The 22,253-nt window shown below is 32.9% G+C and overlaps 2 protein-coding genes across 4 annotated transcripts in view; one reads left to right on the plus strand and one right to left on the minus strand.

Moving 5' to 3' along the window:
- Positions 1-844: 844 nt before the first annotated feature.
- Positions 845-20,406, minus strand: LOC127719929 (urease accessory protein UreG-like). Of its 2 annotated transcripts, none has more exons than XM_052226303.1 (7): positions 20,285-20,406; positions 18,514-18,634; positions 17,513-17,664; positions 6,190-6,314; positions 5,082-5,178; positions 3,828-4,079; positions 845-1,348 (listed from the first exon to the last, which is right to left on the minus strand). In XM_052226303.1, exons 2-7 carry the CDS (start codon positions 18,545-18,547, stop codon positions 1,211-1,213), a joined length of 798 nt encoding a protein of 265 aa, XP_052082263.1. In that variant the 5' UTR covers positions 18,548-18,634; positions 20,285-20,406; the 3' UTR covers positions 845-1,210. The 2 variants fall into 2 exon arrangements, with proteins under 2 accessions (XP_052082263.1, XP_052082264.1); XM_052226304.1 differs by having other exon boundaries at positions 20,290-20,366.
- Positions 20,343-22,253, plus strand: part of LOC127719909 (urease subunit alpha-like) — a 51,166-nt gene continuing 49,255 nt past the window's right edge. Inside the window, exon 1 of one of the 2 annotated variants that reach the window (XM_052226275.1) lies at positions 20,343-20,392. The gene's annotated coding sequence lies outside the window, so the exon portion shown is untranslated. Of the gene's footprint in view, positions 20,509-22,253 lie in introns of both variants that reach the window. The other variant, XM_052226274.1, reaches the window with a different exon arrangement.

Below are 22,253 nucleotides of genomic sequence, written 5' to 3' on the forward strand. Positions count from 1 at the left end.
TCTGGTCTTTCCATGAATATTATGACATGGAAATTGTCCCAACTATATAAAAATAGAATATGAGTTACGATTGCCAATGAGTCAACTTTTCACCAGAGACAAAATGACATAGAAGTTAGCATCTATAGTTCCCCGAACGGCCTTCGTCAATTACCAAACCCTTTATTACATTTATACATTATTTCAAGCTACAAAAGCTATAAAAATCCCCGACATGACAAATGTTAAACAATTCAATAGTAGCCTGATTTATGTTTAAGAACAATAAACGGAAACCAAATAGGATATACAGCAACAAACGACAACCACTGAATTACAGGCTTCTGACTTGGGACAGGACTTAGTCTTTTTCAAATGGCTACAATACACACAATGCGGTCCAATCCCAAATGTGTGTTTTATCATTATTGATATAAAGCAGAGTGTTTTAGTCAATACTAGTTGTTGTCATGTTTCCTTATATATTGTATATTATTTAATTGTCGTTATGCTGGTCGTCACGGTCACTTGCTTCTAGGTATGACCTTGGAAAAGTAAAACGGGTGATACGATGCTATCTCAGTAAATGCACCTGATCTAACTCCATTGGATTTATGGCTATTGGAAATATTTCCAATCATGCTTTTTAATTTGCACCTCGACATTTGCGGTAATCTGTATTATTTGCACCTCGACATATGCGATAATCAGTATTATTTGCATCTCGACATATGCGATAATCGGTATATAACACGATCATGGGCAAAAGTATTATATCCCTACGCAAGTTCTGACTTCTAGGGGATGTTTTTCTACAAAAAGGATCCCAAACTGCGGTTAAAAATAGGCCGTCGAAAACAAAGGCTTTCAGTAAATATAGATTTAATTATATCTACATAACAGTGTATTAATACTGTAAGCCAACATTAACATAATAATAATATTATAGTGCAATGTCCTTTATAGATCAAGAAGACGTCATATACCACTTTATATAGTCCTTTACATTTTCTTTAATCTTCTTAAAGAAAAGCGTTAGCTTCTGGTGTTATCTTCATGAGAAATACATTCCATGCTGTTGACATTACTACATTTAATATTTGTTAAGCCCCGTTTTACGTCAAGGTTACTCTCAGTCAATTTCATTGTAACTGTCTTCTAAAATTACACTATCTGTACTTTTCCCATAAACAACTTCGTTAAAATGTATAAAGTAACATCGTATAATTATTTAAGTTGATTTCTTGGTACTTTGTTTATATGCTGTCATTATAAGGTCACATATCTCTGGAATTCCAACCATGTTTTTAGCCTGAGTAAATAGTGTTGGACCACTTTGTCTCATCATAGCTGCATCCCTTTCCATTACCTAAAAAATCCGTCAAAAAATTTAATAACGGCCTGTAATATATTGAACAAAATATAACTCTTCTTATATAATTTAGTTCTGTGTAAAAAGAGTTTTGACAACGACTTGCCAAATGTAGGAATATTTGGCGTTTGCCTAAGTGAACAGCAGTTGGATGTCCCAAGAGCCAACCAGTCTGAAAAGTATTGTACAGTTGCTGAAAAGCAAGACAATCAAAGTGCTGGATAGCACATGTGGAAAGTTTGCAACGGTAGATGTGTATTATTTCAAATAGGTTGTAGATGTGTATTATTTCAAATAGGTTGTAGATGTTTATTATTTCAAATAGGTTGTAGATGTGTATTATTTCAAATATGTATTTGGTGTTTTTCCCTAAACCATCGTCTCATCAGCAATTATCAAAAATCACTTTTTTCATATGTTTGTCATGTAAAATTTTGATAATTTCTATTGCAACCTTAATCTGTAGATTTAAAATAATCAAATATACAGAACGCTCTGTTAATTTCTTTCTGTGCCCATCCCATGTAAAGGGCCTGTGATTAAATATTTTTTTATTGATTAAGGTCCGTCATATTTGTTTTTAGAAAATTGTATTATTACTAATTAAGCAGTTAGTTTTCTTGTTTGAATTGTTATATATTGAACAAACTCGGACTAAGATTAGTAGATTGTGTGGTTAATGGCTTTTTCCGACTTTTTATTTTTTTTTACTTAATACAAGAAATAATTGTAACAGGATGCTGTTACGAAGTCTTTCAAACAAAGCTCCCATAATTAGTCATTCCCATGGTCGCCTGACATTGGGCAAAGTCCAGTTCAAATTGGTTTGGTCTAGTAAAGTGATATGCATAAGTGACGACTAGGGATTAACCCTGCATGTCATTCAAATCTTCTTAAAATCATTATCAGGAATATATATGGTTTAGGGATGGGGATCTCGACCGTTTACAAGTTCTCTAAAAGAAGTGGGGTGGGGGTAACCCCCGTTAACTTCCCCTATATTTCATTTGATTTGTGTTATTGTCCAATACAAGAATATATATGGTTTTGGGGTGGGGATCTCTACCGTTTACAAGTTTTCAAAAAGAAGTGGGGTGGGGGTGACCCCCGTTAACTTCCCCTATATTTCATTTAATTTGTGTTATTGTCCAATACAAGAATATATATGGTTTAGGGGTGGGGATCACGACCGTTTACAAGTTCTCAAACAGGGTGGGGTGGGGGTGACCCCCAGGGACTCCCCCTATATTTCATTTGATTTGTATTATTGTCCCATACAAGAATATATATGGTTTAGGGGTGGGGATCTCGACCGTTTACAAGTTCTCAAACAGGATGGGGTGGGGGTGACCCCAAGGACTCCCCCTATATTTCATTTGATTTGTTTTATTGTCCCATACAAGAATATATATGGTTTCAAGATGGGGATCTCGACCGTTTTCAAGTTCTCAAACAGGAGGGGTGGGGGGGACCCAGAGGGACTCCCGCTATATTTCATTTGATTTGTTTTATTATCCCATACATGAATATATATGGTTTAGGTGTGGGGATCTCGACCGTTTACAAGATAAAAGCCCATTCTCAAATTGAAAGGGGGTGACCTCAGGGACTCAAACTATATTTCATTTTATTTGTTTTATTGTCCTGTGATCATGACTGAAGACCGCGTGTGTCTATCACTTACTGTTTTCAAGTTAAAGTCATTTGAAAATTAAAAAAAATAAAATCCCATAGGGTTCTTTAGTAAATCCCTCCCTTCTGTAGGCCCCTCAAAATACCCATAAATAGATCCCAAGAAGAAAAATAATAAGAACTGAGCAAAAACAATAGGCCGAGTTTGTTATAGTCAGAGTCTGTATGGGCCGAGATGAGATACCAGGTTACTTTCGATACACTCGGGCTTTTACGTCTTAAAGTTTAATAAACATTTGTAAAAATCGTAGTAAAAATAGCGTCGAAAAATGTTCATTCATGAAATATTTTAAACACGGTATTTATTTTCTCTTCAACCGGAGAACGGGAGGAAACTCTTGAAACCGTGATTATTGTACTCCCGTCGGAAGGTAAACATATATGGATTTCACGCATGTCTTGGGAATACCGATAAAAGCATAACGTAGAAACTGCTGTGTCGTGTAGATGTGTATGGATTTTAATTTCCGCGCAGCGCAGATCCGCGAAGTAGTGTTTGTGAGCCGTTTGAGGCCGATGCCTTAGGAAAGTATATTGCTATAGCAAGCTATAGCAAACTTTCCAAAAAAAAAACCGATTAAATAAGAGTTACGGTATAGTTTTGGAATCATTTTTAAAAGGCAATACATGTAGGCTTCATTTTTCTTAATCAAACCATGAGAGAAATATCAACACAGATGCACTATTTCCAAGTATGACTCATTTTCAGTTTCATAATAAAAAAAATTTTTTTTTTTTTTTTTTTATTTTTTATAAATTTCATATTTTTATCTTTGGAACTTACTTTTAGATCAGCTCCGACGGCCTCTGCGAGATCTGTTTTATTTATCACTAACAAATCACTCTGTGTAATGCCTGGGCCACCTTTTCTAGGAATCTTGTCACCCCCTGCTACATCGATTATATAAATAATATAATCGGCTAATTCTCTGCTAAAATTCGCTGCCAAATTATCACCCCCAGATTCTATTATAACTACTTCCGGGTCAAACTTTCTTGTGAGATCCCTGACTTCCTCCATATTCAAAGAATAGTCCTACAAGTATATATAACGAAAATAATATTTTGTTCATACATATACGTTTGAATTACTAAAACACATGAAATCACAAAGCTCATATAAAGCTTATTCCTCAAGTTGACTCCAATAAATTAAAAAAAATCGATTATAGGAAAGTACTGTCTTGGTGAGCTACAAGTCATTATGATAATTAGTGAAAAAGCATCATGTAATAGTGTATCGGTGGGTGACGCTTGTTTAATCTTATTCATTACCAAAATTCATAAAGGAGCACATGTAAATAGTATAACTCTAACAAAGATCGGTTCTAAAAGATTGAAAAGGAAACCAAGTTTGTTTTCTTTCAGAACAGAGGATAGACAAGACCGCATCTAATACCAATAACAGAGACATCGGAAAGAAAATATCACAAAATATAACGCAGAAAACTATAGTAAATGCAACACAAACCTCACTTAAAAATTATTATACGATTCTAATATTTGGAATCAATAGGTCACAACTAAGTGTGAATACAGGTGCTTCTAAATACCAAACAGTTCTTGTTCCACTGGTAGTCCCAGTCGTGGTGATCAATACATGTACGAATCGGAGAGGAACAGTACACGATGATAGTAATACACGAGGATGGTTGATTATTGTTTGCTGAACGTCCAGTGGCAAATATTTCATTATCAAAGAAAGCAGGACGCTATTGTAGTTAAGACAAATGAAACCCATCTAATGTCATCTTATACATCACATAGAAGGAAACCAACGTTAAAAGTAACAAAGACGTGCTCATCAGCATTGACTAATTGGCACTTCAACTGCTTTTAATAGTAGAAACATTGTAAAAGCATAAAACATCGCACTATGTTACAGAAACAACCTTGAAGAAGAGACGAAGAACAGCAATAAAAGCGCTGTTCCTATGCTTTATAAGTTTTTTTGGTGTACATGTTCTGATTTTGTATCATGGATGGATAACCAATATCCTTTCTGTTCTATTATACCAATTCTACAGCTATTTAATACCTCTCTAATGGCAGCATGGGGACACCCACCAGTTTCTACTGCTGTCATTCTTTCCTCAGGTAAGGCTTTATTTCTGACTAAAAATTCCCAGTCTTCCCTGAAAGTATTTATAGATCTTTAACACGTTTTTTTTGTTTTTTCAGAAAATCAACATCCCTCACAGTGTTGTAAAGACCTATTATTATTAGAGGGTCTGGATGGGGTGTCCTTCATTTCTGTATTCTTTAATTTTGTAGGCCATTTTTCTCTATTCTTTATATTTTAGCACCACATTATTCTCTATTTTTTTATATTTTTTGCCCATTATTCTCTATTCTGTAAACCCCATTCACACCCTCTTATAATGTAAGACTTTTATTGGTATTTCAATATCATGTGCCACACGTGTCTCAGAATGATTAAAATTAACAACTGTTCTTGCAGTTATTTTCCCTTTTACGAGAACACATTCAGAAAACACATATTATTTATTGCGTACGTACTTGTTTAAAATTTAGAAAACTTAGTATCGTTTGCAATATCTGCCACACAATTTGAGTGTGATAGAAATATAAACAAACAGAATGCTGCCTCCTTTGTTATTGTCGCTTGATTAAATTTGAACCTAGTCACGATTTACATTGCGACATTTTTATTCTTCTCGACCGATTTCCATTTTGTTTTTCGGTGATGTTTTAATTTTCGGAAACCGTTATAGTATTTCATACCTACAGGGGCATAATTATAATACATGTATTATATGTCTCTGATACGTACTGAGAAGAAAAAATGTATAACAATGATAAGAATTCAATTCAGACAGTATTCACGTAAGAATATAAGCTACGTTCTTCTTAATAATGTTCTTGTTCAATGTCATAAACTGGAAAATAAAACTCCAGAAATCGCAGTTATCCTACCAACAGGTCAACTGTCATACAAGTGAGAGGTTTAACCGTTTAATCCTCCATTTTCTACATAAGGAAATGCCTGTGCCAAGTCAGGAATATGACAGTTGTTTTCCAATCGTTTGATGTGTTGAGATTTTGACTTTTCCATATGATAAGGTACTTTCCGTTTTGAATTTTCCTTGGAGTTCGGTATTTTTGTTATTTTACTTTCTACTTACCTTGTAAAGATATCATTAGTAACAACACATATACTGTGTTTATCTCTAAGATGTTTACATATGGCAAGGACCGTGGCAGTCTTTCCCGACCCCACTGGGCCACCTATTCCTACTGTAAAGGCTCTCTGTAACAGAAGAACTTGTTTATAGAAGTACGTCTCATCTGAGGTAACGAGAATAAGGAATGTAAACATGCCTTCAGTTTTTTCCAATTCACCTTTTCATAATCTAAAGTACTATGGGTAATCTCATTGTTCGTACACCAAAATAAAAATAACGTTACGTCATTGGTTGAATTGCCATTGTTTAGTACGTTTTAATTTGGCGATTCTTTTAACCATGCAATGGTCATATAGCTCATCAAGTATTCAATTATTTATATATCAGGAATGTGGCCGTTGTTTTCCATTCGTTTATGGTGTTTGAGTTTTTGATTTTGCCATTTGTTAAGAGACTTTCCGTTTTGAATTTTCTTTGGAGTTCGGTTTTTTTGTTATTTTACTTTTTATATATATATATCATTGGCTTTCAATTTTTTTTAGCGTTCCTGATGTATAGAAATTCAGAAAAGCGCTTTGGACGCGCACTATTTATAAAGTTTCCTTTTCATTTTAATGCAGTCAAACTGGTATAAACCTAACCCCATCGGGACTGATTCATAGTTTGAGAAGAATATTCATTGTTTGGCCTTTGCACAAGATTTTAGTTTAAATTCTATACAGGTTTTCGGTGTAAGGTTCGGTTTAGAACGTCTTCTTGAATAACTTTTTGACTGCAAGCCCAGGCCGAAACTCGTTCTCTTTTGAGGATTTTTTTTCTAGACAACTGTTTTACTGGCCTTGACCGTTGAGTTTGTGGTTAATCCGGGAGAACTTGTGTCTTATACTTGCGAACAATGTGTGTCTATATATTACATGTATTCTTAGTTAAGAAACATGTTTTAGGTATGTGAAGAACATTTATCTTCATAAACATGTTACAAAAAATTGTATCTATTTTAATTTGTTATGACGAATGATAAACACCATGACTAAAATAAAAACTCAAACCATGAAAAGATAAAATCCGATTAATTAAAATAGAAAAACAGCTATCACCGTAAAACTTTCTACAAAATAAGTATTTGTAAAAAGTTGATGTAAAATTGTCATAAAAATACAATTCTAAAAACTAATAGAAAATGAAAATACCCCTTTATAAATTATGCGCGTCCGAAGCGTTTTTCTGGATTTAGAATCATGTGCAAAACAGTGTAGACGAGACCATTGATTTTCGCGCTAAAATACCCCCATTGACTGGTCAGATTAGGTGAACGTTCGTCTGTAACGCCCACAACTCACGACGTATTTATTATAAACATTCAAACTGTGGGGTTGCCACAGTATATTATATACATAATTTATTTGCGATCATAAAATGTACGAAGTCGTCCATTTATACTATGTAAATTGGGTCGATTAAAAAAAAAATGAATAGGTTTCTGTTGCCAAGGGTTTTTTCACAAGTATAGTAGTTAGCAGAAAAGTTCACCAAACTATACATTTTACCTATTCAAAAACGTAAATACAAATTTCACAAGGCTTGATCCAAATAGCCCTATTACTGGCTAATAACTTGCAAGTACGAAAAAGACAGGAAAGAAGTATATTTTGTCTATATGTTTTGTGTTTGCACACTTTTCAAAGTTGATCATGCATTCGTTCTAAAATAAAATTTTGACCAGATAAAAGTTAAAAGATGACATAATTAGACAACCGCAATTGTTAAATCGCTTTGACGTCCGAAAAAAAGATAATAATCAACACATGCATTGTAACTTTTAAAGCCAGTTAAATCCTTTTTTGCTGAAAGAACGTGCGATATCATAAAAATTGATTATCAAAACATAACAAAAACACAAGTAAAGAACGTTTAAGTATTCAATATAAATCAAAACACAAAGGTTATTCCTGATTAGTTTTTTCGAATTATTTTATTTAGGCACTGAGACCCTTTGGCAACCCCACAGTTTTAAATGTCTGTAATAAATACGTCGTGAGTTGTGGGCGTTAGAGACGAACGTTCACCTAATCTGACCCAGTCAATGGGATATTTTAGCGCGCCAATCAATGGTCTCGTCTACACTGTTTTGCACATGATTCTACTTTCACAGGAACGCTCAAAGTCGAGCATTTGTAAGCTTTTAAGTTAGTGCGCAAGACGAGTGCTTCGTCTACATAAGACTCATATATCTCCAAGTTGATACAATATTCCAGGGCATCTGGTTTTCCTGATAGAGCTTTTTTGCTTACAATGACCCATTGAACCGAAAGTTCAAAATGCTTTTTAAACAGTTGAAGTAACATTTTCGAATATACATTACTGACGCCTTCTTGATATTGTTGACGTTATTCGATATCTTTCTCATAGATATGATTCATATGTAATAGCCTCAATCCTATCCCGGTTATGACATCACAGTCATGGTTAACACAACGGATGTCATTCCTGGAACAGGACCTACTTTACCCTTCCGGATCACATGAGTTCTTTAATGGGTTTATGTTGCTTTTGCTATAGTATTATTTGTTGGTTTTTGCACACGACTCCTGGTTATTGGCTCCTTCCTATTTTTCATGTTCTGCGTTAATACATATTTTAATAAATATCTTCATTATTGCAGCTAATTTGACATAAGAGAACATGTTTTTGCTCATATAGCAAAAACTTATTTTAGTGAAGAAAAAAAATTATTCGTGCCCTCTACTCGTAGTTTTCACATACAAAACATAGTTCATGTTCATGTTCATATATATATACTAGTAGGAGTCAAAACAATTTCTAAGTTCGTCAGTAATTTATTCAAAAATCATATTTGTGATCAATATTATGTATAATAATTACTCATTGTAAAAAACATATATTGTAGAATAAAGAAACCAGAATGTACCAAAATATTATAGAAATAATCCAAACTATGTCAAAATGGAAGGGTCTTGTCATTTTGCATACTGAACTATATAAGAAATTGCCAATATATATTCGAAAACTATATTCTCTCCTTAGATAATAATTTTATTTTAGGTGTAACACGTCTTCTCATTAGTTGAAAGTTTTTTGTCTATCAGCTCATAGACATAATTTTGTAATGTGACCGTGACGTCATGAACGTTTTTTATGATTTACTCCTTAAAATTGGAATTTAGAATTAAATTTTAAGGACTGACTGTAAAAATTTTCTGTCTATTCGAAATAGCCTAAAATAAAGATGCTGCCCCCGCTTGCATATAACGTTATAAAGGGATATAACTCAAGAACTGTAAAAGTGAGGCTACCCAAATTCATACTTGATCTGAATTTTGTGTTAATAAGCATTGCGCATAAGTTTCATAACATTTGGTTGAGGCAAACTAAAGTTAGAGAACAGAAATAAATATTTCAGGAATTTTTCCATTTGTAAAGGGGCATAACTCTAGAACGGGAAAAGTGACGCCTTCAAAACTCAAACTTGATCTGTGTGTTGTGGTAATAAGCATTGTGTATAAGTTTCAAAACATTTAGTTGAGGCAAACTAAAGTTAGAGAACGGAAACCAATTTTGGGACGTACGTACAGACGGACAGTGGTACATACTTTTGAATAACCCACTACGCGGGTTATTCAGTGTGCACCATATTTTTTGTGTTATTTCTCCATAGACAGAACAAATATTACAGTCATTCCTTAAACATGTTAAATATATCAAAGTTATATTATACGTTATTACTAGCTACCTCTTGTTACATTCTGAACAGGTGTCAAATTAATCTTGAGATCTTCACAATAAAAAGTATGAAATCAGACCATCTCATTGCACAATATTACATAACAAATTTCAATTGCGATTAAACCGAGGGGTTTCTGTTTTAATGATGTATATTATTAAGTTTAGTTAAAAATAATGACATGGGAAAATTTTGGCAAATATCTTCTTTAAATTAAATGTAATTAGTCCTGTTCTATATATAAAATAAGGAGATGTGGTATAATTGACAATTAGACAACTATCCAACAGAGTCCAAATGATGCGAATTTAATCAGTTATAGGTCACCGTTCGGCTTTCAACTATGAGGCAAGCCCATACCGTATAGTCAGTTATAAATCGACATGGCATGAAATAAAAGAAGAATGTGTCCATGCCAGGTCAATGATCTAATTCATACCTACTGACGTTTTGTTTTCATTGAAACTTAATGACGTTTGTTTCTGTTTGTTTTCATTAGAGATTGCTTGAGTGTTTAAGGGATCTCATTGTTCAATAACAAACAGTAATGGGGTAACTCGAGAACCGACTAAATTCGAACTTCATCTGTTTTGGTGGTAGTAAGCTTTGTATATAAGAATCAGAACATTTGGTTGTGGCAAAGTAAAGTTAAAGAGCGGATACGACAAATTTGCCAAATTTGCTATTTATAAAGGAACGATGAAAGTGACGCCTATGGAACGCCACAGCTGTCTTATGTGGAACTCTGATGTTACTTTATGTTGTTTTATTATTACTTGATGATATTTTGTCTTTACTTAATATGGTTTTGACATTATGTAATGATGTTTTGATATAACTCAATATGGAATAGTCATTACTTACTGATATTTCGATATTACACGATATGGTTTCGTATTGACTTGATATAGTTTTGTCATTCCTCAATATGATTTTGTCATTACTCGATGTGGTTTCACCATTATTTAATGTGGTTGTGTCATTAGTCAATGTGGTTTTAACATTACTTGATGTGAATGTGACTTAACGTTATGTAGTAGTTTCATTACATGATGTGGTTTTGTTATTTTGTAATGATAATTTGCCTATTCTTTATATGGTTTTAACATTACGTAATGATGTTTCAAAATTTGACGATTTTACACTACATGATGTGTTTGTTTCATTATTTGATGTGATCCTGTCATTCTTTGATGTGGTTATCCCATTACTTGATGAGGTAAAATCACGTGACCAATTCGGAAAAACCTGTTCTATTTTTAGATAGATTTCCAGGTTGTATGTGCCTTGGATGAGTGTGGCCATCCATCGAATTAGAGTTCAAATTAAAGTTCGGGTTACTGTTTGAGTTAAACTTTGAGTTAGTCTTCGATTTCGAATTCAAGTCATTAGAATTAAAGTTTAAGTTAGCATTGAGTTTCGAGTTTGAGTCACATTTAAAGGTATAGAGTTCTAGTTACAACATTAAATTTGAGTCACTTTTTGAGGTAGAGTTTGAGTAAGATTCGAATTTAAGTCTCATTTAGATTAATTAAGATTTTGAGTTGAAATTCGAGCTATCTTATATGAGTTCGTAATTAAATTTTCTATCGCGGAACAAGGACTTTTGCTCGGGCTTCCGAAAAGAGGGCTCCGGGGTATGCGTACAAAAGATAAACAATGTTACAGTATACAAAACGCAACATAGAAGTTGAAATAAAGTTAGATGTGGTGTGATTGACAATGAGACAACTATCCACCAGAGTTTATATGCAGTGGATGCAAGAAATCATATATAGGCAACCGTACAGCCTTCAACACACCGTATAGTCAGCTACAAAAGGCCACCATGCACCATGTGAAAAAATTTAAACGAAAAATCAAACGGTCTTATTTATAAATAAACAATCTACAAAAATAAATTACACACATTTATACAACGACAACAATTGAACTTCATGCTCCTGACATGGGGCAGGTACATAAAAAAAGTGCACGTGGCGGAGTTTAACATGTATGTGAGCGCTAAATCCTAACCTTACATCGGACTGTTACAATTTTGTAACAGCACAACACGAGAAAAAAATGTAAACTAGACAAAGTGATGCTCCCGCACTCAACTCATTTAACCGCTTATACCCCCAAAATGACAAAAAAAGTTCAATTATCTCCCAAAAGAGCAAAAGATAATAAAAATAAAAACCCTGACCACATGCACACCTTCAATATATGTACAAACAGACAGTAAAGAGAAAACTTCCTAGGATTCAAACTGTAGGAGGAGTTATGCGGAATAACTATATACCCATAATGGGACGAACAGACGGACGGACGGGCAGACGGACGGACGGACAGGGGTAAAACAATATGCCCCCAACTTTCAGTTGCGGTGGCATACAAAACAGTTTCATTTGACTGATTAAATAGATCGGTATGACTGGGTAATATAAATCCATCGGGGTGATCTCGGATGCTCCAGAAACGCACCCGTCGTGTTATTCGAGAAAGTACAAACCCAGTGATTTGGTTTTATTTGGTAGTTTAAATTCAAGGAAAAGATGACGGTATTATGGTTACGACCACTGGAACATGTCCGTCGTCACACGTGAAACAGATATTCCAAAAAGTTTATTTTTCAATCAGTGCGAGGTAGATCAGTGAATTCAATTGATTACAAATAAAAGATTGATATTCGTATAAGTTCAAATGATCATTTACGCTAAAAAAGAATCGGAGAATTCTTATTTTATAGTATTGATGCTTTATCGCTTAGTCCGAGCCCCCCTCCTCCCGTTTCCCTGTAACTTTAGTGTGAGTTGATTTGAAGTGTTTCATTTGTTAACAATAAAGTTCAAGTCTTTTGATTTGTGTCGAGCCTGCGACATCAATGTAGCGGCAGTGAGAAACAACAAACCTATATTTCGTCGTCGATAGTGGCGTCGGCGTCTCCATCTCCATTTTTTTAATTTCTATTGAGTTTAACCTTTCATTATACATGTTACTAAACATGTATGCCATCATAATTTTGTACTTTTAGAATATCACACTGTATTTGTTTACCTCGACTATTGTATCTGTATTTATATTGTATGTTTCTCTGTAAACTTGTATTTAGTTTTTAGAGAATAAAGTATCTATCTATCTATAGATCGTTAGGTTTCAAGTTTTTTACTTTTTTCATTTCGGGACCTTTTATAGCTTACTATAGGGTATGGGTTTTGCTCATTGTTGAAAACCATACAGTTTTGTTTTAGTTAAATAAAACCGAATTAAACTGTTTTGACATGATACATTTGTAAACCTCCATGAAGTGTTTTAAAACTTGTATAGGAGTTATTCCTCAATTTCAAGAAAAAGCATCTACAGAAAAACATTTTAAATTTTTTTTTTTTTTTACCGATTAATGTATTATAGATAAATGTACAGCCGATCAACATGACGCTTTTACACTTACAGCAGCAATATCAGGCGAGTCACAGGGTTTCGTGGAATATTTTACAAATTTATTACAAAAATACTGCTTCCGTTTGAGAACTTAGGATAAAAACAACAGGACCAAGTGGTTTGGGGATATCCCAATTATGTCCGAAATACTGTAAACTTTTTAATACTTTTTTTCTTATTATTGTCTGCCGTTCCCCTTTTTCATACCAAATAACTCTGAACAACCACTCGAACTTTAATTTGAACTTTAACTCAATGGATAGCGATACATGTCCATCCAAAGCACATTAAACAAACGATATATTGAAATCTGTTTAAAAATAGAACATATTTTTTCCGAATTGGTCACGTGGTTTTACCTCATCAAGTAATGGGATAACCACATCAAAGAATGACAGGACCACATCAAATAATGAAACAAACACATCATGTAGTGTAAAATCGTCAAATTTTGAAACATCATTACGTAATGTTAAAACCATATAAAGAATAGGCAAATCATCATTACAAAATAACAAAACCACATCATGTAATGAAACAACTACATAACGTTAAGTCACATTCACATCAAGTAATGTTAAAACCACATTGACTAATGACACAACCACATTAAATAATGGTGAAACCACATCGAGTAATGACAAAACCATATTGAGGAATGACAAAACTATATCAAGTCAATACGAAACCATATCGTGTAATATCGAAATATCATTAAATAATGACTATTCCATATTGAGTTATATCAAAACATCATTACGTAATGTCAAAACCATATTAAGTAAAGACAAAATATCATCAAGTAATAATAAAACAACATAAAGTAACATCAGAGTTCCACAGAAGACAGCTGTGGCGTTCAATAGACGCCACCCAAATTCGATCTTTTGGTGGTAATAAGCATTATTATAAGTTTCAGAACATATGGTTGAAGCAAACTATAGTTAGCGAACAGAAACCAATTTCGGGACGTACGGACGGACGGATGGACAAGGCTAACCCCTACTGCTCGCGCACCACTCGGCGGGGGCATAAAAATGTGAAACAATTCAAACGGGAAAAAAAACCACCGACCTGATTTATATAAAAAGCCATTAACAAAACAACAACAAAAAAAAATAAATATCTATGACAGACAGCACCAATGACAACCACTGAATTACAGGCTCCTAACTTGGGACAGGCACATACAGAAGGTCGCATATTCTAATCTGTTTTTGTAGATGTTTTTAAGTTACAGCAGCCTGTACCGATCTAAGAATTATTATACTGGCTGTGTTCTCTGAAAGCTAGTTCAAAACCAATTTTAAATACAATGTAATACATAAATCATGTTTTCCCAGACTTAAATAACAATCATGCAGGACACATCTAACGGTTTTGTGTAAAGACATCATATACAGTCTGCAGGGGCGGATCCAGCCATTTTAAAAGGGGGGAGGGGGGGTCCCAACCCAGGATAAAGGGGGGGGGGGGGGTTCCAACTATATGTCCCCATTCAAATGCATTGATCGTCCAAAAAAAAGGGGGGTTCCAACTCCCGGAACCCCCCTCTGGATCCGCCACTGGTCTGAAAAAAGCATGGTCATGTACAATGCCAAAATATAAGTATCGACAGGATGTAGAACAATAAGTGTTTATAATTGTTACACAATACATATTTAGTTATGTTTAATCTAAGAAATCAAAATAAATATTGGTGTTGGTACCGACAAAACAATATTCAAGATTTAACTATAGTGTTAAAAATTGATAACCTTAAAGTATAAGTTACATGTATCATAAATTAGTTTACTAGCTCTATAAACAACATCCCCTTCTTCCTTTGTAATCAGGTTTATACAGGTAAAGCTTGGTTTTCAAACTTAATCTTTGTATCCATGAAATATCTTAGTAAAGGGTTTTTAAGATTATTTGCGGTTACAAAATCCCCGATTCAATGATTTTCCAGTTATTCATGGATTACGTTCATTGAAATCTAAAACGTCACTACAGACACGGGCACGAGTTGGGACATATACACACAGTAAGAAGGGACCAAAGTTACATTGCAGTCAAAACAAGAGGCTGTCAGAGATACAGCAAACCGGATTTTCCTGCAGAGGTCGAACCCTGAACAGTTGAGCAAGTATGGGCACAATATTTAAACTTAAAACAGCTCTGAATTTGGATTGTGATTGAATATTTGATACAACATAGGTTTGTGACACAAAATAAATGTGGTCAAAGAACTGAAAAATTATTATGGTCCAATATCCAATATCTATGTACATTGCTAGAATCAGCATATCAAGGAACCCCAAGAATTCAATTTTTGATGAAATACTTCTTAGTAAAACCATTTCTGTTCAAAGGGAAATAACTTTATTTCCATGAACCAATAATGTAAATCTAAAATTAGATATGATTTAACTATAGTTCTCTAAAATTAGATATGATGTTATAGTTATTTTCAAATTATAATCTAATATGATTAATAGTTTTCAAATAAATCTGTCACTACAATTATAATTGGGTGATTGACAATTACCAGATGGTGTGTTATCTTGATAAGAGGTGAAAATCATTTAAAAACACTTAGTGTAATCAAACTTTATATATATAGTTAATAGTTCCCAATATTTTTTTTCCATTTGTAACAAACTAATAAAGATCTGCAACTTATCTATGAAATTCTACAACTTTATCTACACAATGTAATGTAATGAAATATATCATTTAATACAAATAGATTATTATCTAATGAATTTGCAAGTCTGAAAATGGATCAAGTAAAAATTAAAATTATCACACACTCAGACAATTACTAGTAGTTTCTACAGAATAACAAACGAACCTACCACAAAATTGTTCAAACAATTTACCAAAGAAAAGCAAAAAAAATCCAAAATGTCATTTATCATACAATGTCTTTTAAAAATCTTTTTAAAAATGAGTTATTTCCCTTCGTACAGAAATGGATTAATTCATCAAAAATTGAATTCTTGGAAAAGGGCTATTATAACTGACTAACGAAAAAAGCTAAAATCGTGAAAACTGAACTTGACCTTCATTTAGTCACAGGGAACAACATATCTAAATTTGAAAGCGTTTTCATGTGAATGAACGGACACTGTTTGGCAGCCGCCCGCCCACCCGCCATACATCGCCAAATCAATAACCGATTTTTACTTTGAAAATCCGGTTAAAAAGGAAAATTATCATTATAAGGAACAAAAAAATCTACTTTTTTGTCGTAGCTTTGGGTTATATACACATTTGATTGTTTAAAATAAAAAAAAAATGAATCAGGCACAATTAAGTTTTTTTAAAACTTAGTAATGTCTTCTCTAAAACATACATATATATATATATATACATTAAAGAACACAACACAACATATATATCTTACATTAACGACATATCTCTCTGTATATCTGTCTCTGTCAAATTACGTTGTATGTCCAAGTATCGGGGAAACAGGGGAAATCATAGATATAAGGTAGCTTTACTGTTTTTGAAAAAGTAATCTTTCATAAATACCCTTGTTACTGTTTGATAAATATTCCGCAATTACTGACATTGAATATAACATCACTATTGGTCAAAAGGTATAACCACTGTTCTTACATACCCCATAGCCAATAAAAGGGAAATATTGTTGAAGGTTCCCATTTCCCCATCCCCCCCCCCCCCCCCCAAATAAAAAAAACAAAAAAACAAAGAACAAAATAAAGCGGGAACGGTATCTTGAGTGTGAAAACACAGGATGGTTCCGATGTAAGCGTCAGTGACATAGGTAGCTTTTAACATTTAAAGAATTTGGGATACGTTCATAAACTGTTTTTTCATTTGGAATCATCTACGAGAAATACACGTTGTACATTTTATCTTTCTTCCCCCTCTCTCTCTGTTTTCTTGACGGAAGCTACGCCGCTGGTATACGCAAATAAGACTGTTCAAAATCATATTCCACAAATAACCAAAATCATGCCTAAGAGTCGGAGAGACCAGAAACATATATTGTATTATACATGTATGTCTCTGGAGGGAACACATGCACGCCACAAATAACCGAAAACATGCCTACAGTCTGAGGGGCCAGATACATATATTGTATTAAATTATACATGTATGTCTTTGAAGGGACCACGTACAAATTAATAATTGAAAAATCACCTGCTTCCAGTCAGTACGATATAAAGGTTGGTCCCGACTCGAAAACGTTCCTGGATTTTCCATTATCTCATGAGTGTGTCCGTGTTCGTGGTGGTCCCCGTGTTGATGACCGTGAGTGTGCAAGTTCACATTTGCGTCACTGATTGGACCAGCTGTGAATAAGGTTACATATTACACTATAAGAAGTAAGATATAGTTTCAGCCGTCAGTAAGCAATTTTAAGATGATATATATATAGATATATAGACATTTACTATATATAGTTTTGCTGTTTACAGTTTCTATCTGTCTTTTGTAGTTTTCGATATAAAAGGCTTATAACACCATAAATGTGGATACAAAGTGTTATTAAAGGGCACTAACTTCTTTAAGAAGTCGACTGGTTGTTTCAGTCATCGTCTCAAATTGTAGATCATAAACTAGTGATTTTTTTTTGACTGTTGATACTTTCTATATCTATGATATTTATCACTTTCAAGCAAAAACGCTAAAATTTATCAAAAATCGTCATTTTAGAGAAATAAAATCCTCTAAAGAGAGAGAAAAATACCAATCGGGAATAAGTAAAAATAAAAGACAACACCAACCCCAAAACGACAATCTGTAATTTGTGATAAAAAATTTACCTGATATAATTGTATCAAATGTTTGTAAAACATTCATTTCTTTTAAATCCCAAAAGAGACTGAACAATATATTTTTACAAGCACATTTTTAATATTTTTTTTTATGGTTGGCTGTATTTTTGTAAGACTTTATCAGGACAACCATTTGATATTCTGGGGAAGGGCACAGGAATTGATCATTTATTTTCATCTGTTAATGAGCAGACTTTTTTTGTAAAATTTATTTTCATTTTTTGGGGGGTGGGGATCCAGTCTCATGTGGTAAACCCTGAAACTGGTTATTTTAAATGTTTTACTAAAACGTTTGTATTGAAAAACATAAATGAGTAAAAATATCCTCTGTATGAAACATAATACTAATTTGTTTATACAAACCTTTGAGAAAGTTGACTCTTTCGTTTGACTCCATGACAACTGTCTATACAGACTTATAATGGCAATGAAACTTGTGTATTATCTTTATCTTGGTTTTTATCTTGGCCTTTGTTCAGCAATCCTAAGCACAGAGATAGCAGTACATCAATTATTAAAGGGGCATTAGCTATCAAATTCATGTTCACCGATTAGACTCAAATTCCCATATTTGATTTATAACATACTAAAACCTATATCCAAATTACAAAAAGTCTAAAATAAACAATTAACAATGTATGGACTCGATAATACGTTTCGTGTGTATTTTTGTCTAGACGTCGTCTAATTAACCTTCGAGGTGGCCTCCGAAGACTGCCGACGGTCATATAACCCGATATAAATATATTCATTTGCAAGTGAAAAATTCATCAGCGATGTTTCTTATTTTATTTTGACAATTGGCTGCTAAAAGCGAATTATTATTTCACTATATCACTTCCATTAATGATCGAACAAAAAAATATTTGTCTATATCTCGTAGCTAATGCCCCTTTAAGTAAAATCAATTATCATAAAATCGAAACTATAACTTCTTCTTTATATTCGTCCTCTTCTAACCAGAGAACCGCTACTTTTGTAGAATAGTGTGTGTAACACAATCTGGACAATTGGTAACAGTATTTTATTTCATTACAGACAAATGTGTATTTCATTAAAAATAATAGACTATACATCTTGTTATACAATCATATTTGACATTCATACATGTATTACTTCGAATACACTGATACATTTACCCTGCAGCAAAGTAATAACTTTGTAGAGACTATCACCTTAAGTTCACTCCTATGACTTTTACTATTAAAGGTTATGTAAAATTAGAAAACTAAAGCATACCTTTATAATCTACTGTCAACAGGAGGAATTTTTGAGGATTTACCATTCATTTTAATCTGTCGCTAAGCATGCATTTTCCCCCCTTATTTAACACGAGTTTAAATTGATTGGTTGTTGGTGGGTTATTTTTAACGTCCAGTGACAAATATTTCATGCATATTCAGGAAAACATTAGTTTAAAAGTCCGGTATATAATATGAAAATAAGGAGATGTGGTATGATTTGCCAATGAGGCAACTATCCACAGGAGTTCAAATGAAGTGGACTTTTTGTAGATAATAAACGCTAGCACATCATGGAAAAACAAGTGAGTAATCTATGTTTAAATTTTATAACGAAAATCTCTGTAATAAAGTCTGTCGTTTTTTTGACAAAAATCTTGGCTTTATTTGCCACCAAATCCCCATTTCCTATTAAATGCAATAAAACATTTAACAACATTGCTTTGAACAACGTTTCTTTCCCTTTTGTATGTGTACAAAATAGCGCGTCACTTTTGTTCTGTATTCTTACTGTTTTGATAGTGTGGCACTTTGAAAATTACGTAATACACACGCCTACAGAAAGGGTCATTGACCTTAAAACAAGTAACATTCAATAAAATCAAGTGATATAGAAATTTCTTGCGCGTAAATAATATCTTTTTAAATACTTTCTACAACATTACATGTTGAACGATTTCTTTGCAACATGTATGATATAAATTAAATACTACGCCGCATTTTTAGCACAGTTCTATTTTCAAACCAAGTGGCATATATCAAGATCATAACATTATAAAACAATGGGATATAAATAGATCAATATTGATTAATATTACGAAGCCTACATTTCTTGTTATTTCTTGTCTTGAGTATTGAATAAATTTAACAAATAAATGTAAAATGTATCTTACCTTACACGATAAAAAATTGAATAACTTTCTCTCTACAGCTCACATGAGATTACGGTTCGATGATTCCAGGTGAACTCCAGCCTTCTCCTCTAGTTGGACACATCGCAAGTAATTGATTATACACTGTAAAAATATTGTAAAACGACAAATTTATGTGAATAAAATATCAATCGATTGCATCGTACAAAGCGGAAATATTAAATACTCAAAGATTCAGCGATAAGGTAAGGTTGCAATCTGTTTTCTTGTCGTTTGACTCTGAATTTATATGTTAAGGGGGGATAATTGCAAATAATAATAATAATAAATTCTTTATTTTCAGAAGGTAACACAGATAACAAAACGGTTAATCCACCCCATTGCCTTCTACATCTACATGCTATATTTATACATACACAAAGATAAACAAAACAAAATGCTATTACACTACATGTGTACAAGATAGTACAGAATAGACCAATACTGCTGACATGTAAAAAGTATGACTACAGTAAAGTTATAGCATTTTAACTACAAAAAGTTCTCTTCTTGTATCTTTCATAGATACGATTGACAGGTTGCTTTAAAAATATTTACACTTTTATACTTTCTTTCAAATTTAAAGGCAAAGAATTCCACAACAAGGTTCTAGAATACTTAAAAGTTCTTTTACCATAAATAGTTCCATATCGTTGAATGAATATATTATTTTGGGTAGATGATCTTAATGCATATTTATTAACAGTTGAACAGCTTGAAAATAGTTCAGATAAATATTCAGGTGCTAGATTATTCATACACTTATATATCATCACTGCATAAAATATTGAATTCTATCATAAATGGTAAGGTATCCTCAAAAAGTATTTAAGGTTCATCAAAAGGAATTGAAAAATATGGCCGTGTTTACACAACAAAATCTTCTATGAGTACAGACAAACTGATGCCTCTAGGAAAGTTTTAAGGCATGGCAGGACCTAGATATATAACAGTTATATGTAGTCTATGTTTCAGAAAATTAAAAACTTACCTGGATTTTGATGTGCATTTTTTCCAGTCTGCAGAAGATAGCAAAATAAACAAACACAGTTACACAGTTTAAATCACCTATAATACTACTAACAACATTTATTATATGAGGGGTATGGCATGGTATTGGTTGCAAAAATTTGATATTTTTCATTTAAATGCAATATTTCTTATTTAATTGGTATATTTCTTCATTTAAATGCAATATTTTTTTATTTGAATGGGTATATTTTTTCATTTAAATGCAATATTTTTTATTCAGATGGTATAATTTTTCATTCAAATGGTATAATTTTTCATTCAAATGGTATAATTTTCGTACAAATGCAATATTTTTTATTCAGATGGTATAATTTTTCATTCAAATGGTATAATTTTTCATTCAAATGGTATAATTTTGCATTCAATTGGTATATTTTTCGTTCAAATGCAATATTTCTTATTCAGATGGTATAATTTTTCATTCAAATGGTATAATTTTTCATTCAAATGGTATACTTTTCGTTCAAATGCAATATTTTTTATTCAGATGGTATAATTTTTCATTCAAATGGTATAATTTTTCATTTAGATGGTATAATTTTTCATTCAAATGGTATAATTTTTCATTCAAATGGTATAATTTTCGTTCAAATGCAATATTTTTTATTCAATTGGTATAAAATGTCATTTGAATGCAATATTTTTTATTCAATTGGTATAGTAGTTTTTTATTTATATGCAATAATTGCATTATGGGAAATTCTTTGACGTCATAAGGTCAAATTTGCAACAACGTTTGTGATTGGTCGGTAATTGTTCGGATTTCTCCGCTTTCTTTCTAAACTTGAGTGACCAAGAATTAAAAAAAACGCGTCAGAATATCGCCCCTCTAACTAAATTTGACGTTCGTGCGAGTTCGTGCACTGGCTGTTAATGCCATTAATGGCCAGGACGAGCAAAAAATGCGAGTGACAAGTAA

The sequence above is a fragment of the Mytilus californianus genome, unplaced genomic scaffold (assembly GCF_021869535.1).
Source record: "Mytilus californianus isolate M0D057914Y unplaced genomic scaffold, xbMytCali1.0.p SCAF_11, whole genome shotgun sequence".
In the NCBI taxonomy this organism is placed as follows: Eukaryota; Metazoa; Mollusca; class Bivalvia; order Mytilida; family Mytilidae; genus Mytilus; species Mytilus californianus.

Coding starts and splice junctions, on each gene's coding strand:
- LOC127719929 (XM_052226303.1), bottom strand. CDS start 18,547: ATGGAGTCAAACGAAAGAGTCAACTTTCTCAAAG. Junction 17,665..18,513: donor AAGAGTCAACTTTCTCAAAG/GTTTGTATAAAC, acceptor CCTTATTCACAG/CTGGTCCAATCAGTGACGCA. Junction 4,080..5,081: donor CCCATGCTGCCATTAGAGAG/GTATTAAATAGC, acceptor ATATACTTGTAG/GACTATTCTTTGAATATGGA.